Raw genomic sequence first — 17,850 nt, 5'->3', positions numbered from 1 at the left:
GGCGTGAATTGGTGGCGGCGAAGCGGGAGCCGGACGCCTTGCAACTTCGGCGTACGTCGGACGGTGGTAGTCCCCAGGCAGAGGTGGTACGTCGACCACAGGAACAGGGCCCCGGAACGCCTGTTGCACCTCCTCTCGTACAAGAGCGGAGATGGAACCGAGCGCAGGCTGCGACGGGCTACAAAATTTGTGAAGCTCCTCATGCACGATTGTGCGAATAAGTTCCCGCAAATCATCAGGATGCTGTCCGATGGTGGCAAACGATGATGTGACTGCAGCAGCATGCACGGGCCGGTCGTAACTGGCGCAACGCTGTTGCAGGACCTTCTCCATCGTTGTGGCTTCCGAAAGAAATGCAGCAACTGTAGATGGTGGGCTGCGCACGAGGCCTGCGAACAGCTGCTCTTTGACGCCTCTCATTAAGTGCCGAAGTTTCTTCTCTTCAGGCATGGCAGGATCAGCTCTCCTGAAGAGCCGCGTCATGTCCTCGACGTACATTTGTGCGCTTTCGTTCGGTAGCTGGACGCGGGACTGGATTGCCCGCTCCGCTCTTTCGCGGCGATCCGCGCTGGTGTAGGCCTCCAGCAGGCGACGGCGAAACTCTCGCCAGGAAGTTAGAACTTCCTCACGGTTCTCAAACCACGTGCGGGCGCCATCCTCTAGGCTAAAGTAGACGTTTCTTAGTTTCGCGGCGTCGTCCCACTGGTTATAAGCAGCCACACGCTCGAAGTGAAGGAACCAGTCCTCCACGTCTTCGAAAAGGTCCCCGTGGAAGGCCTTGGGAACCCGCGGGGTCTGCAAGGTATAGTGGGCAGGTGTAGCACCGGCAGCTTGCGTGAGAATACCGGTGGCTGGTATCATGACTGTCGCGAGTGGTCCAAACTCCGGTGAAAGTCCCTGCAGCCTCCGGCTGAAGCGGTGTACCGGGGTGTCAATCGGCGCAGGGCTGGCGGCACGGCTCCCTGGAGGGGTTTCTTGCATGGGATACTCGTACCCAGCAGGCTCCACCAAATTGTCACGGAGTTCTCACGGAGAGACGCTTCAACAGCTGGAGTCGGCAAGAGGAGACGGTAATGGCGGCCGATCCGCGATAGCACGATCGCAACCTCATCGTCTTCGCGGACAGCTTGCGCCACCTGGCAACACCAGGTGGCAATATATATATATATATATATATATATATATATATATATATATATATATATATATATATATATATATATATATATATATATATATATATATATATATATATATATATATATATATATATATATATATATATATATATATATATATATATATATATATATATATATAAATATATATATATATATATATATATATATATATATATATATATATATATATATATATATATATATATATATATATATGCGTGTGTGTGTGTGTGTGTATATATACATCAAAGCATACGATCCGTTCAAGGAGACATTTTTAGTTTACTCGATGTTCCGATCGGAGGACCGATTTCAAGAGCGAGATCGGTCTTCCGATCGAAACGTCGAGTAAAATAAAAATGTTTCCTTAAACGAAGCGTATGCTTTGATGTATATTATTTTAAGCAATCAAGTACCTCACGTTTTCGCCACTATATATATATATATATATATATATATATATATATATATATATATATATATATATATATATATATATATATATATATATATATACTACCTTTTTATACATAAAACGGCGCACGCGTACAACTGGCGTCTCCCAGCCACTGCGAAATGATCGACTGGTAGCCCAGAGTAGCTCTCGCTACAAAAAACACGATGGTCGTGGACGCAGCAGGTCCCGTAAATTGAGTGTATGACCATAAAGGTTGTGACTACAAATAAAAACCTAATCGAAATGTGTCTCACTGAAAATCACAGATACAAGACACTCAGAATCAGCCTCAATATCTCCCGCCATAACCACAAAGCCAAAAGCAACGATCTTCACGGGCTATAAAAACGCCTGACATAGCCTCTCGATGCAGATGGCCCACGAACCGCACTAAATCCGATGGCCAAACGGAGACTGTTCCTAGCCACCGTGTTGTGATTGCCGGGTCACCTGGCACCTGAGTTATGGGGTGACGACGCACTTAGGTGTGCCCGAGCACTTTTAAACCGGACCAACCGGCAAACACCTGCCCGGTCGTAGCCCGTACACGATATAGTTCACGATATAGAAAGGCATTAGGACGGTATTCAGGCCAGCATAATGCCGTGCGAGGAACTGGGCCTACGCTGGGAAAAAAGGCAAATCTACCCGACACATCACAAAAGACTGATGTAAGCCGAGGAACATACGCTTTAGCTCATAAATACGAGCACTCTCTCCCCAAACAAAATTACATCAGTGGTTGACCACGATATTGCCACGAATACTCATAGTACTTGTTCATTCTTCAAAGCTGCCGCCACGCTGCTTTATCGCTTTGCTTGTAGATGCAAGACGCGACCAGACTTATCTAGATTGCTCGCATCCCGGTGCAGCCGATTCTACCTTGTTCGAGACTGTTCTAGTAACTTTGAACGCTTTATCTCGTAAGTTCGCATTCAGCTTTAATTTGAGCACAGCCGAGAGTGGCAGGCATTCTCTGTTCGACGACCGGCGAGCAGGATTGTTGCTACGCCGACGACGATTGATTCAATTCATTGTGGGCGCACGTCAGCCCAATAAAGTTTTCTTTTAGAAGATATTTTGTATGCCTTCCTCAATTTTTCGACTGCCGTCACCACTACGTGACATCTGGTGGAGGTGCTGCACCATAGACGTGCATTGCTAGCGAAGATGGAGGGCGGCGCTGCATTATCATTACTCGTTCTTCAACAGCAATGACATTCACCTGTATTCCGTGGTCTACTCCATGAAGACAGAATTGTTACATCAGTTTGAGCGTGTGGCGACATTCAACCGATGCGGCAAGCAAGCAAAACTACGGTACGTCTTTTTCATCCTGGATGGCACAGCTAAAGCCTGGTACGAGAACCTCGAGACTTCGCTGCGATCTTGGAAGGAATTTAGGAAATAACTCTTGAAAACTTTTAAAACACTGTCCGCAAAGAAAAGGTAGAATTACGGCTCGATACGCGCATCCAAGCTTCTTGATGCGGGGAGTCAGAGAAGAATTGTTCCCCTTAGTGGTCCGAAACCCGCCCAAGACAGTTCCCGACTTAACAACTGAAGCTTCTACGATTGAGAAGACTCTCGACATCAGGGCTAGGCAGTAAGACTGGACCCCACCAGTCTTCTTCATGGGCCGTGCGGACAGCAGTACGACCCCCAATGACAGCCTACACTCTAAACACAGTAACCTATAACGTAACTTTTTAACGTAACTTTTTTTCGCAAAGGTTACAATTGATGTTTTTTTTAATGTTTTCATAATGTTTTCTTTATTTTTGTTGTGCCCAAAGGTTACAACGGCCAAAAGTCAACCGTTTCAAAGGTTACGATGAAAAAATTGCCAAGTAACCTTTGCGCAGTAACCTTTGAGCAGCACGGTAACCTATATGCGTCGACAAGCCAGGAGATATGCACATAGAGAAGACGTATGCTGCTTTATGTGCGGGAATGTGATTTTCTGATACATTGGGGAAGCTGTTCCGACCGCAAGGTAGATGCTTTAATATGCCGGAGACATCAACGTATGCTATCGCATGAGCCCAATACTACTGTTTTGGGTCGCAGTCACATTGAAACGCGCGTTATCATATATCTGTCTTTATTTTACCAAAGGAGACTGCGAATGCAATGCAAATGCAGTATTTTGCGGCTTAATATGAGTGAACACATCTTGAATGTTGAATTCCTATCCATGACTTTTGCAAAGAAACCCAGCGTGTACTTCCCTAAGCATGTTCTGTTCCGGTTTTATTGCGCGAACAAGCGTTAATAAACAAATATTTCAAATTACGCGTAATTTCTCGATGCCTGGGATAGCGCATATTTCTCATCTTCCTCGAACTGATACGCGATAACAACGGTCGCAATTAATGGTCAAAAAGCAGACATATGGAAGGGCAGCGCCTGGGAAGGCGATAGCGTACGTAACCGCATTTGCGGGCTGCCGAGTGCGCAATTCGACTTCCCTTCTTGCGGCTCTTTATACGCTTCCAATGTGTCATTTCAGGTGGCAAATATATATCACAAATCAAAGCGTAATGCGCCCACGGTACGAACGCCGGCGCCCAAGAAACGAGTAATTGGCAAAAAACTATACACAAAATATTACGTGACGGCCTCTCCAGTATGTGTTAGACGCGCATGCGCCGACGGCCGGCGCTTCACCCAAAGAAAAGCGATCTCCTGCTTCACGCTTGGCATCGTTGCACGCCGGCAAGTCTAGACAACGGGAAGGCGCGGACGTTGCAGCGTTGCGGAGTCTGCTTTGTTTTTCAAACTAGACTTGGAACCGTTCGTGAACCATGCCGTCTTTGGGTGTCGTTTCTTAAGTGGTTTGTTTGGGGCGCGCCGTGTCAGTAATGCCGCTAAGCAGCAGGGACTTGTGGGTACTTACACTGCGCGGCAGCTGCAACGAACCTCACTGTGACTGTAGAAGAAACGTCGTCGTGTGCTCGGCAGACGGCTCCGCACGCTGCGCTATTCGTTACGACTGCTGCAATCCAGGGATTCGTGGAAGAATAACGGACTTGGGTGAGTGGCCTTTTTTTTTACCATGGGCACAATAACGACTTGCGAAGTCATTTATTTCATGCTTGTTAAAGCGCGTATTTTCTCTGTTTGCCAGAACAGCTTCATTTGTAAGGCTCGTTGAGTGCACTTCGAAGCGAAATGTGGTTCAGTAGTTAGAGTGCCTTAGTCATCTATTGCGCGACGTTTCCTGTAAATAAGTTCGGTTATACAGAATATGTGTTTTAGACTATTGTTGCAGTATGTCTTTGGGGTCATTAGGTGCGATAATACGGGGGTAGTCTAGCGCTAATTCTTGATCGTTTGCATCCGTGTGCACATTATTGCATACCTACAAAAGAGCACGCTTGAAACGCACGGCGGTACTTTTGTTTTGAGTCTGAATGCTGGAACTTTGCACATCGTTTCAATGATTATCAACTGATTGGTGCGCTATAAGGTATTGGCGATACAACTGGGCACATAAAAAGTAATATTGAAATTGTGGCGCTACCGAACTTAATGCAACATATCCTGCTGAGGATTCAGTGCGGTACAGACGGTGTGGATTTCGTTTTCTTGCCAAATGATTCTGTCGCGCGTTTTACTTCGTATTTTACCTAGGTGGCCCAGAGCAAGACAGTGGAGTGTCTGAAGTGCCGCAGCATATTCCGCAGCCTAGTAGTTTTCAAGGTTAGTAGGCTCAAGAACCATATTTGCAATTTCTGCCTACAAGTTCTTGTCCTTTGTGAAACCATTTTCCCTTGTTCACCGATGCGCGCTTTTATGCGCAATTGTGCTTGGTATAAGGCATGTTTTTTGTATTCATGAAAGTGGACGCTTGCAGAGTGGGGCTGTGGTACGATATTAAACGCGACTTCTAGAACTTGTTTATTAATCTCTGTACTGCACGCTCTTGGAGCTTCATTCCGCCTCGGGTTACAATATTTGTGCGGCTGTTGACAGGACCTATGCAGGCGTAGTCCATGTTTTACGCAATGCTTTAGCTAGTGTACTTGACTCGTATACGTTAGAGCCGCTGGGGTCCTGCACTGAGGACACCACATTCCTGTATATCCCCCTCCCCTTTCTTTTATCGAGAATAAACGTTTTTCCGCTTCACTGCACAAGGCACAGTATGCAGCGACCACGAAATAAGTGGTGATCCGTCAAAGGCATGAGGGACGTCTCTTCCTTTTCCTGCCCACACTCTGCCTTTAAATCTCTGTACTAAAATTGTATACGAAACCGCTTGCGTGGCTGTTTAATTGATGGCGGCAGCAGAGTTATCACAGCATTATTCCACATCTCTCTGCAAATTCAAGGTTTACGAGAAAAACGGTTAACCGGTTGCAGAGGAGCGAGTCGGAAGTTGTCGTCCCAGCCGCCAAACGAAAGTCTTTTAATACACGGTCACCTGGAAGTTTGCGGGCGCGTTAACTTATGGCTCTGGAAAGCGCACCGCGTGACAGACCGAATGTCCCTGAAACGGGTGGCGACGGCTGGGAACGCGGACGGAGCGTTGCGTGCTGTACCGATTGTGTTTGCTTTCGTTTTGTTTCGCTGCCGTTTTTGTGTGTTTGTGTATCTCGCGAAAATACGTCGCATCTTCCTGGAACTTACGCGGTGCTCGAGAGTAAAGAATCTCGTGGGCACCGGCGTGCTATTGGTTCTTCGATTTTAAAGAAATCCTTCTCATTGGCTCCGACAAGCGCATTACCGATTGGTCACGAAAAGGGTCCCCGAAATCCTGGGCAATCGTATTTCAGATCAGAGGGGTTTTGGCGCTAAGTGGAAGAGGAACGGCGACCGTCCGAGGTGCTGCTCGGGACCTCTGCTCGGAAGATGTTGCGTACTATGACTTACTGCTTCGTTGTTTGATCTATATTAGTTCGTTCGATTTAGCTAATGTTCGGTCTCATTTTTAGTAAATTAAATTAACTAATGGCGTCCATCGGCCCCCTTACTCGATGCGGTGGAGCCACCGTGCCGTCACGGACGAACGTTTCGTTACAATATAATAGCATTTACTGAAAGCACTAGTGTTGGCTTGCTGGCTCGTGAACCATGCATCCAGATGAGTTCCAGTGAAGTCTCCGGAGCTGTCAACGTGGGCAAACTCTCACGTCTCGTACGTTTCGGCACTATTTCAAGTTAGGCACTCTAAGCACGTGCTGAGTTTTAATCGGAATTTACTGAGCAGCAGATTTGTAGTCACCTGTTCTTATCTTCATTGTAAGAAAAGCAACAAGAAACACTAAGCAGGCTCGTGATATCGTTAAATGAAACTGGCATATTTCTGCATTACAGTGGTCAAAACAAAACGTCAAATACAGAAAAGATAAAGCTATATATAAAAGCGATACGGAACAGATGCTTTTGTCCTCTTTGGCAGAAGCACGCATATACGCGGTGAAAATATTTTTTCGTATCAACTATCAGCGAACATATACGCCGTCGGTTCTATACCAAAGATGCTACGCAGCTGTATGGCTTTGTGTTACCACGCGCCCCTGGACACTTGAAGCCGTGTAGACGTTTGAAAACCCAGAGCGATCTGCCTTCACTGTTTCATTGAACGTTGACAGTATACTAAGGAACCCGCCATCTTTCTACTTTGTGCCTAAAACAAAACTGCAAAGAGAAAAACTACGAGCAGAAAACAACCAGCATCATATGTCTTTGGCCCCTAAAAGAGGCGCTTCCACTCTGTGGCAAGCTTGGGCCGAACCAAGTAGTATCAGTTATCAGCGAGTATGCGCCGTCAGTTAAAGCGAAGCTGCTTCGCAGATGTTCAGCTTCGCGTTACCGAGCGCTGGTGGACATTCGAAGCCTCGTTGCGAACCCTGGGGAAGCGCTTCAAAACTGGTATCATTTCACCATCCGTCTGCGTATACTTCTAACTCAACAGTTTAAATACACAAGAGCTAAAAGGGAAACACAGAAACGCAGCCAGCAGCGCATACAATTTCTTCGGCGAATTAGCGTAAGTGTTGTAGGAAGATTGGGGCGCATCAGCTGGCAAAATTTGAGCGAGCACACTCCGTACGCTCTCGGTTCCACCACAGGTGGTCGGCCTCTATGTTTTCTGCGTTTTTGCCGTGTGGACTCCATTCTGCTGCTGTATAGGCCAAATAGCTATGTCCATGCGTTCAGCCTTTGTCTCTGGTGTCAGGATCTCAATTTCTGATGTGCTTGTGTTTGAACAAAATGACCTTCCAATGTTTGGTGAAGCAGAAATAATTGTACCTTGGGAAGGAAAGATTTTCATCACTCTTCTGGTCGTCGCAAAAGCGAGTTATCCACAGCAAGGGAATGCATTTTTGCTTATGAAGGCACCGCATAATGTTGTCATCATATCTGAACTCCCTTTGTATTCCTGGCTATTGTATACTTATGCAAGAGATGACTGTCTGCTATTACAAAATGTCATTATGAGTCACCATTGTGCTAATGCCGGTGGTTTTGGAATGTTTTATTCCTGATGTTGCTTACTGAAAGCAAAAAAAAAAGAACTTGAGTGTGGTATTGCAGGTGTTCATTGAATAAAGCTTAGTTTGTGGCTCCTTGCAAGCATGCCAGAATTCTCTGAATGTGTTCAACCAATCCTGCGAGGGAATGCTCTTTCGGACAGGTCACAAAAAAAAGCTGGCACGGCAGCTTCGGGTGGAACTGGCATTGTTCCTGGAGTACGTTTTTCTTGTTTGTAGTTCGTTGAATGTAGTGCACTTTGCTGATATACCGACTATTTCAGCGAACACTTTTCAATATATCCTTGAAAAACATTTGGAACACAAAAGAGTATTGAAAGATAAGGGCAACGGACAAATCGATACGTTGAAGGCAATTATAATGGATTAATTTTTTACTTCAGTGACTAGGTTTCTGAGAAACATGTCAAGGTTTGCACTGTTGTCAGATGGCTGTGTTGGGGTAAATGATACCAAGTAATTTTTCTTTAATAATAAAGCTAATTTTCGGTACGAACTCTCACTATTGGCGAGTATAATTTATTCTCAAAACGTTATTTTGGTCACAAAGGCAATAACTGAGCCTCACTAATTAGCCTGTATTGGAGCGGTCAGTGGTGGTGTCACATCAGTTTTCAAAGCAACGAAACACGCATTTAATGAGCAATAAGCGTGATGGGAACGTGACCCTCGTTATTGCGTGTTACAATAACAATTGCATCCATCCGAACAATATTTGCTATTTAGCAATGTCGGAGCCGCCGCGGTGGCGGAGTGGTTATGGCGCTCGGCTGCCGGCCCGAAAGACGCGAGTGCGATCCTGGCGGCGGCGGTCGAATTTCGATAAAGGCGAAATTATAGAGTCCCGTGTACTGTGCGATGTGAGTGCACGTTAAAGAACCCCAGGTGGTCGAAATTTCCGGAGCCCTTCACTAAGGCGTCTCTCATAGCCTGAGTTGCTTTGGGACGTTAAACCCCTATAAACCAAACCAACCTATTTAGCAATGTCATGTGCACTCTTTTGCTCTCCTACTTAGTGCAACGAATACGACACTCATAGCTGACTACGTGGCTGTTATTTTTGTGCGAACCAGCAATAGAAGATGCATGATATAATCCAACTTAGTAGATGAAATGTAGTGCTGTAGTCACTGCAACCAGGCATCAGCAGACACTGCATTTCCACCTATTTTTCAGTAGATTTGTCGCCTTTCAGTTTAAGTTTTGTGCGGAAAGAAGCTCTGAGTAACTTTGTGATTGCCATGATGATCCCCTGCCCCAGTAATTCTTTCTACAAAATATTGTAAGTGAATATTGCAAGAATATAAGAACTCAGCATTGCCATATACCCTGCTAGAGTGAATATTAGGCAGCTGATTAAAAAATTACGATTTGTGATGAAGTGAGGTCTTGTGATGTGTTAAAACATTAGTGAATTTATTGAAAACCCAATTAAATTGCACTCAGATTTATTGGCATGAGGAAAAAGAGATTTTATTTCTGTTAATAATACTGACAACTGCTTTCAATTGTATGAACTTTTCTTCAAGAATGCTTGCTTTAATTGACTTATTTACACTTCCTCCTAACGACTTTTTTCTAGCTGTGCATTGAAGTAGAACTCCGATTAAAGCGGATCTTTGGAGATATGAAGGAAAACTCAAAGCATAATGCGATACAGCGCGAATAAATACGGGGACGAAGCGAGACAAGACACCACAGCGCTGACTTCAACTGAATTTTTATTGAGGAAAGGGGATATTTATACAGGAAATGGAAGTGAACGCATGATGCCGCTACTGCTGGAATTGATACGAGGGATAAGAAATTTAAAGGCGAAAAGAAGAGGCTGCAAGTGGAATTAAGATAGACCGTCAACAATTCTAAGAAGCCTCCTACCGACATACCGGAAGAATTTTTAAATGCAACCGAGCCGAACGCATGGATGCTACTTTCAACGCAAGACATGTGGCTTGTCATGTGGCAAAGAATAATAAAGATCTTTAATGTAAAAAAAAATATCCCCTTTCCGCAATAAAAATTCAGTTGAAGTCAGCGCTGTGGTGTCTTGTCTCGCTTCGTCCCCGTCTTTATTCGCGCTGTATCGCATTATGGAAAATTACCAACTAGCCCGATCTGCCACTCTTGCAAACTCAAAGCAGTAGCTCAAGTATTTTCTTCCAAAGAAGGACGCAAGCGCACATTTCTTGGAAAGCATTTACAAGGCCATTTCAAGCACGCATTCATCAACGAGGTTTGCGAAATTTTTCTTACTCATTCATCTAACAGTTTCTTTGGCATCCTGGCTTTTTATAATGAGAAAATTTTTTTTAATATGATCAAATCCTCCTGAAAAATTTCATGTTCTTTGTCTACCATGTTTCACTATGGTGAGAATACCAGCCATGATTTAAGTATGAATGGTTGCTCACTGGCTCTTAACATTCCACAGATCCCACTGCCTGAAGTTGCAAGTGACTGCACCTCATGTATATACCTGTGCTGAACACACTTGCGTTTACGCTGGAAGTAGTAAAGAAGTGATCTCGATCAGCAGCGGGAACCTAGAGCGTGCCCTCATCTTCTGCCTGGTTACGTATTACATTAAATCCTCGACTATCCGCCGGAATTTTCCGCCATACTCGTCCTGCCGCTGAAGATTGCCCTGCCAGACACTGTAGTGCCACGTTGACTACAGGCGAACCGACTTAAGAGCCTTTCCATGCTCTTGGAAAAGTTTAATTTGTTCTGATTTTCTGGAAAGAAATGTTTTTCAATTGTTCACTTTCTAATATTTTGAAGTATGTTTTCTAGAGATAAATTCAGCAAGTTTTTTTTTAAAACTGCAGTACACAAGTTCATGTACTTATGCGAGTGTTGTCAGGCTTATAGCACCAAAATGTTACGAGCTATTGGTCATGTCATTGTGCTTCTTTGTTAACAAAGTGACTGGAGGAGTCAAGAAAGAATTTTGTTTTCATGAAGGAATTCATGAAGGAATTCGCCGATGTTACGCACCTCTGAAAGCTCTTAGGTACATGTATGTCTGTGAGCTGTTTAGTTATGATGTTTAAATCGATTGATTGTTGTTTAGGTTTGTATGTGGCCGCAAGCTCTAAAAGAACTCTTGTTATCTGCACTGCTTGTATCTCCTTTCTTGATTTCATTTTCTAGTCATTTTAATCTTTCTTTTAAGAAGTGTGATAAAATGTGATCACAATACTGCCTTCTCTGATATTTTTACCATTTATATTCTGCCTGTTGTATTCCTTACACAATGTCAAGTCGACTTGGCACTTGGTCTTGAATAATTTGGCTTTTATTTTGTTCGTTCTTGTACAATAATTACAGTGCCTACTTTTTATTTAAATTGCAATAAGAGTGATATGTGCTGTTGACATGCTCTTTTCGAAGCGAGACTTGATCTGAGCTCGCTTTATTGAGTTGCTTGTTCAACGGGGCTCTGTTTGGCATGGCAACAGTAATAGTGTAATATTGGCCCAGATTTCAGTGCCTTGCATGCTCATTTCTTGCAATATTTTTTTGCGAAAAGTTTGCAAAAATGATGCCTTGAATATACCTGCATCTGATACATTCCTTAGTTTTTCTATAATGTAGACAATATTTGGAATGTTTTGTTGTTTTGTATAACCTCTAGTCTTGAAGATGTTGGAGTCAATGAACAATTTGACTGTCATATACCGATGTTTGTGATTTTTCTCCTTTCTAAACTATTCTCTTGTTTGGAAAATTCTTGTTCCATTCAAATCGAAATCCAGCAGAGCTCTGTATTTCATCACCTTCAGCAAGTTGCAAGGATATTATTGCCATTTTTAGGCCAGCCATCGTGGCGGACAAAGGTCACACATTTTGTAGCATCTAACCTACGCCTAACTCAATGATGTATACCTTTGTAAAGATTACAGCGCTAAAAAAGTTGTGTAACCTATGCATAAAAAGAAGTAACCTTTACCATCTGTGACCTTTACAAAGGTTAAAAGTGTAAAGGTTACATCGTGTAACCTTTAAATTATAGGTATACTTCAATATGAAAATGTGCACCTTTACAAAGGTTACCCAAAGGTTACCGTGTTTAGAGTGTACGGGACATCATCCGTGAGATCCGCGAAGAGCTACGGTGACTGCTGTCATCGTCCTCACAGCCGCAAGCAGCGAATCTCATGGACATGGTACGGGAAGAAGTGCATCAGGCACATGGCACCCCGACCCCCACGACAACAGAACCGTAGACCATAACGTACGCCGCCGCACTACGCAATGCCGCGCCCCGACGAGACGCCCCAAGCTCTCTTCGGCGGGAACCAGCTCTACAAGAACGAAGCCACCTAGCTCCCGCACGCCAACTTTACGAGCGACGTAACCGCTGTTGCAAATGCGACGAATAGAGGACTCCCGAGAACCGCCGACTGTGCTTTCATTGTGGCTATGCTGTCCACATACTTCGTCACGGCCCGTACAGACGAATGGCCTGCGCGGTTTCCACATCGGCGCCCCATGACCGCTCTCCGGCCAGCGACCGCGGGAAATGAACAACCACCTGGCAGAGGGGAGTACGGGTCGTCAAGCCACCAGTCCCACCCCCAGTCGCCATCTACCACTCGTTTTGCGTCGACGGTTTGCGGGAGGTCCCCCATCCCGCGCAAGGGAAACTAACGAAGGCAACCTTTGAAGGCGAGGTTGCTCACTAGCGAAAGGACGAAGATCCTCCACCGACTGCGCTCCACCCGCTAAGCCACATGAAGACGCCGCACACAATGACAACCATGACCACGACGCGAACCGTCTTCAAAACGACTGGCCGCGACTGTCTGCGATGTCGCATATGTGAAAAGCTGCCGAGATTGTCAGCGACGAAAGACCCCTCCCACCCAACCAGCAGGATTTCTGAACCCTGTTGAACCCTTCCCAAGGCCCTTCCAGCAGATAGGCATGGTCTTACTTGGCCCTTTCCCAAAATCAACGTCTGGAAATAAGCGGAAACATTGTTGAAATAAATCTGAATCTGAATCTGAAAATAGCGACCGACTACCTGACCCGCTACGCCGAGGCAAAAGCCCTACCGAACGGAACAGCAGCAGAAGTCGCCAAATTTTTCGTGGAGTGGAGTCTTCTGCGACACGACGCCCCAGATGTGCTCATCACGTACAGAAGAACAGTACTCACGGCGGAACTGACACAAGCCAACACGCGTTACAGCCAAACTAGCAACCGGAGTTCAACTCCATACAATCCGCAGACCAACGGGTTGACCGAGTGCCTGAAGAAATCCATCCCCGATATGCCCGCCATGTATGTTGATGTCGAACATAAGACCTGGGACGTCATACTGCCTTACGTCGTCTTCGCTTACAGCACCGCAGTGCAGGAGACCCTCCAGATGACGTCTTTTAGGTTCATACATAGCAGGGCGGCCACGGCGACGCTAGACGCCATGCTGCCCAATGTTACCGAAGAAGAGAACGTCGACGTCGCCGCCTACCTTCAACGCGCAGAAGAAGCCCGCAGGCTTGTCCGTTAAAGATCAAAGACCAGCAGCGGTCCGACGCCAGACGCTACAACCTACGAAGACACAACACGGAATTCAAGCCAGGAGACAAAGTCTGGGTTTGGACGCCCATTCGCCGCCGCGAATTGAGTGAAAAGCTTTTGCGCCGCTAGGTTCTTCGGCGGCCAGGTAAACTGGATTATGAAGTCATCGCTGACGCAATGACTGCATCCCAGCGACGCCGCGTACGACCAGAAGTTGTCTATGTCGTCTGTCTAAAGCCCCATTATGCGCGCTAAAGAACGCTGTGTTTTGACACTGTGTTTATGTTCGCACGATCCGTTTTTTTTGGTTGCTAGTCGCCTTATCTGCATCGGGTCTATGCTTCTTTGAGAGGGGAGTAATGCCACGAATAACCGTAGTGTCGCTTTATTTATTTTTCAAAGCTGCCGCCACACCGCTTTATCGATTTGTTTGTGGACGAAAGACGCGACCAGATATATCTCGATTGCTCGCATCCAGGTGGAGCCGATTCTACCTTGTTTCAGAATGTTCCAGTTACATTGAACGCTTTATCTGAAAAGTTCACTATCGGCTTTAATTTTAGCACGGCAGAGAGCGGTGGGCGTTGTGTTCGACGACCGCCGAGCCCGCTTGTTGCTATACCGCCGCCGAGTGATTCAATCCAATGTGGGCGCAAGTCAGCCCAATAGTTTTCTAACTTTTGGCTGCCTTCCTCCTCCTTCGACTGCCGTCGCCATTACGTGACAATATATAGGTCTTGGCGTACGCACTGTGACTTAATTGTAAATGTGCACATGTGCTACATGATGTGGGAATGCCAGGACACACCCCAGGTAGATCCCAACCCCAACCCCTCTAGATATCTACGGGCGGCAATAGGCTCAGCAACGACAGGGAAACCATCGACGACTGGTGAACAGGGCAGAAGTTTATCCTCATCCTTAGTCCTAGCACACAAAATGTGTCTGTTTATCCTCATCCTTAGTCCTAGCACACAAAATGTGTCTTGTTTTTTCGTTGTCCGCCAGTTTTTCAATATTTCATTACCTCGCATGAACTGCACTGTACGGAAAGACCGTGAGCTGGTTCTGTAAATTCAATGAGCTTCTCTTATTTTACAGGAAGCCCATTGCACTGGAAGGATACAGCGGCGTGCTGATCCGTGATATTTTAGTGACCACTACAACAAAAGGTATGATTCAAGGTCAGTTACCTGAGGCCTGCTTTAAAACTCCGTCACTTTCCGACCAGCTATTTTGCGCCCACTGTCCTACGTTAGGCGTCAACGAAACGCACATACCTTTATGATGATTTCACCTGCGCCCCGGTTCTGAGTACATATCGAATGTTATATATCTCCTTCCTGCACTTTTCTGTCACACCCACGGCTCAGCGAGATTCAAGTTAAAATGCTCTTTTTCTTCGATAAAAAAAACATCCCAGTTTTTCTAGGTAAAGCAGGACCGCTGCCGCTCGTACATTACCATTACAATTCATTAAATATTGATGTACCAATTACCAAGGCTTGAGAAATATAGATATAAACTAATATGCCACGACATTATGATGAATCTATGATAACATCAGTGGTTTAGTCGAGGGCTGAGAAAACCTGAACCCACAAAAAGCATGGTCGCGGTGAATTCACAGCATGAAATTACTTACGATGTTTGTGTAGTCAATTTAGTCTGCACGAAATCGCTATCGGCACTATTTATGATGAAAAGAACTGTCGGCATTGTTCTGGAGGAAGTATAATGCTGAAGGTTATGAAGGCAAAGCGAGTAATTGGCTCTTCGCAGACCGCGGGTAAAGCATGAAAGGCGTAATATTCTGGCAACATGGAACTTGGGGTAGGCCGCATGGAACGTGGCTAAGTAAACAGGCCACATCTTTTGGACGTCAGGAGCTATGCAACAGGCAAACTGCCGAATGCGTTGTTGTGAAGTTCTGCGGAAGCCTCTGGTTGTTGTGGCTGCCAGCCGCGAGCGGCGTAACTAGCGGTGTCCGCGAGATGCGAGTGGGTTGGCAGCGCAGCTTATTTCGCAACTGGCGGCGTTAGCGCCTTTTTTCGAAGCGAAAACTAGCGGTTTCACCTAAAAGCCTGTAAGAATGCTGCACAGTTGGTCCCATGAGAGATCCTTTGAATGGGTGGGAAGACAAAAGTGACACGGGGGCAAGACTGGCGCAATATCCTTGCTGTCTCTTCCCTCTCAGCGAGAGTGAAGGCGAGCCGCGGGTCGCAGAAACGATTTTGGTCAGGGACGTAGCCAGGGGGAGGGGGGGGGGGGTCTTATAAGGCTTCAGCCCCCCCCCCTCCCGAAATTTTTTTGAACTGTCACGCACAGCGAACTAAAACAATCACCGGCGCTGGATATCATTCTGGATTTTGTCACCTACAGTGTCTTTTTCAGACTAGAAAAGACATTCTGGCGTGAACATTCCTAACCCGGGTTCGATTTCGTGACAACTCCCATGCACCTAGAGTTATGTAACGCAAAATTCCCCATCTTAGCACAAACTTTCAAGGGCCTATCAATGGCTCGCTATTTCGGCTAAAATTTCGCTTCAATTACCCGCAATACATGACCGGTGACAGCTGCTGCTGCTGCGCAGTACACTGGAACGAAGGACAGCGTCATTGAGATTTTTCCCTGGCCATTGCATATGTCGAAAGTTTAAAGCTTCTTGAACGACAAACAATAATTAAAATATTTGTCCTCTACTTGCTAATTTCATGGATTTTACGTTTTTCATATAAGGGGCGTGCACTGCTTTGCTGGTTCCGGACCGCTATAGTTCTAGACTTCATGTGATATTTTCCTTCCTTAATTAATACGCAAAAATATGGAAGCATTGGTATCGGTTATGTCTGTCGCGAGTGAACGATAAGGGAATAGTTGGTATGACATGATTACAAGACATAAAACTGGGCAGGGGACAAGACACAGAAGATAAGCAAACAGGACGAGCTCGTCCTGTTTGCTTGTCTTCGCCCTGTTTTTCTTCCTGTTTGCTTGCTGTTTGCGTTATCTGGCAGTGTCAATGGCAATGCAGTTAATATTCTTGCGTTTGATCCATCCCCAAATTCTATGAGGACGCCGCATAAGCCCCCCCCCCTCCCCCCCCCCCTCCCCGCAAAACTTCTGGCTGCGCCACTGGATTTAGTGTCATGATTATTTTTGCACTTGTCGATATATCCTTAATATTCATTCGGGTTTCGTTGACAGTGCAAAGAGGCAAACGAAATGCTTTGGTTTAAATAGCTTATCTTTGTCCACTGCGATGACAAGTCTGCTAAAATTTTGGCCTCGATGCTTTGTTTCCGTTTTGCGTCGAGAATGTAGAAGAGACAACTTGTACGTTGGCTCAATTTTTCTCGCGCAGGCGATGAACTCAAAGAGAAATGAAAACTGACTACTGGTTCTAATTTTTAAGGCCCGTTTTGCCATTCTTTATGACACTGTGTCTCGTAAAAGCTTTTGCGCAAAAGACACAATGCACAACACAAATCGCGTTCCTTTCTTTCAGGTCATTGGGAGAAACCGACATGGCATTTAAATATTACCGCGTTCTACGAGTCGTCTTTAGCGGAGGCGCAGGCCGGAACAGTTTGGATTAGTCTGGACGGACGCCATATTTTCACTGCACAAGGGATGCCTGTATCGTCTAGAAAAAAGGAAGCCAGAATGCGTTTTCTCTTTGAAGTACCCGAAGTAAGTGGCGATTATGAAGGAATTTGAAAGATCAAGCCCTTAGGCTTGATCTTTAAAAACCATCTTGAGAGTGTAGATTTTGTAGACCTAGGGGCACCCCTTACTCCTTACAAACCTACTTCTGTGTTGGGCGGTAAAATATTTTCAATGGTGCATGGCCACGCTTCCGGCTAATGTTTTATCTGCTCTCTGCGTGAAGCGTCAGGCCTGTACAGCGACTTAGCTGTCGTCCCTCTTTCATTTTATGTTCCGAGAAGAAAGCGCAAATTTTATTGTATACTAAAGTGGGCGCATGAAGATGTATGCGTCATGATAGTCTAGATATTTCTTTTTGGTTTAATGACATTTCGGTAATTTTTAAGAAATGGCACACGATTGGTTCTTTGGTGCGACATGAGCCACAAAATTCCCGCTCTCAAATGTATAGAGCAGGCCCATTTCTCATCTGTGTGATCCATGAGAGTTGAACGCTTCGTGCAAA

General features: G+C 45.5%; 1 protein-coding gene across 3 annotated transcripts in view; it reads left to right on the top strand.

The window, feature by feature from the left end:
• LOC144132342 (beta-mannosidase-like) overlaps positions 1-17,850 on the top strand; it is a 306,383-nt gene that overhangs the window by 115,357 nt on the left and 173,176 nt on the right. For 2 of the 3 annotated variants that reach the window (XM_077664669.1, XM_077664667.1), the window contains exons 6-7: positions 14,775-14,857; positions 17,185-17,369. In XM_077664669.1, the coding sequence (XP_077520795.1) occupies positions 14,775-14,857; positions 17,185-17,369 (268 nt within the window). The remainder of the gene's footprint in view (positions 1-14,774; positions 14,858-17,184; positions 17,370-17,850) is intronic. The other variant, XM_077664668.1, reaches the window with a different exon arrangement.

The sequence above is a fragment of the Amblyomma americanum genome, chromosome 5 (genome assembly GCF_052857255.1).
Source record: "Amblyomma americanum isolate KBUSLIRL-KWMA chromosome 5, ASM5285725v1, whole genome shotgun sequence".
Lineage (NCBI taxonomy): Eukaryota > Metazoa > Arthropoda > Arachnida > Ixodida > Ixodidae > Amblyomma > Amblyomma americanum.
Note: the sequence above shows the minus strand (reverse complement) of the source record. Positions and strands in the feature narration are given on the sequence as shown.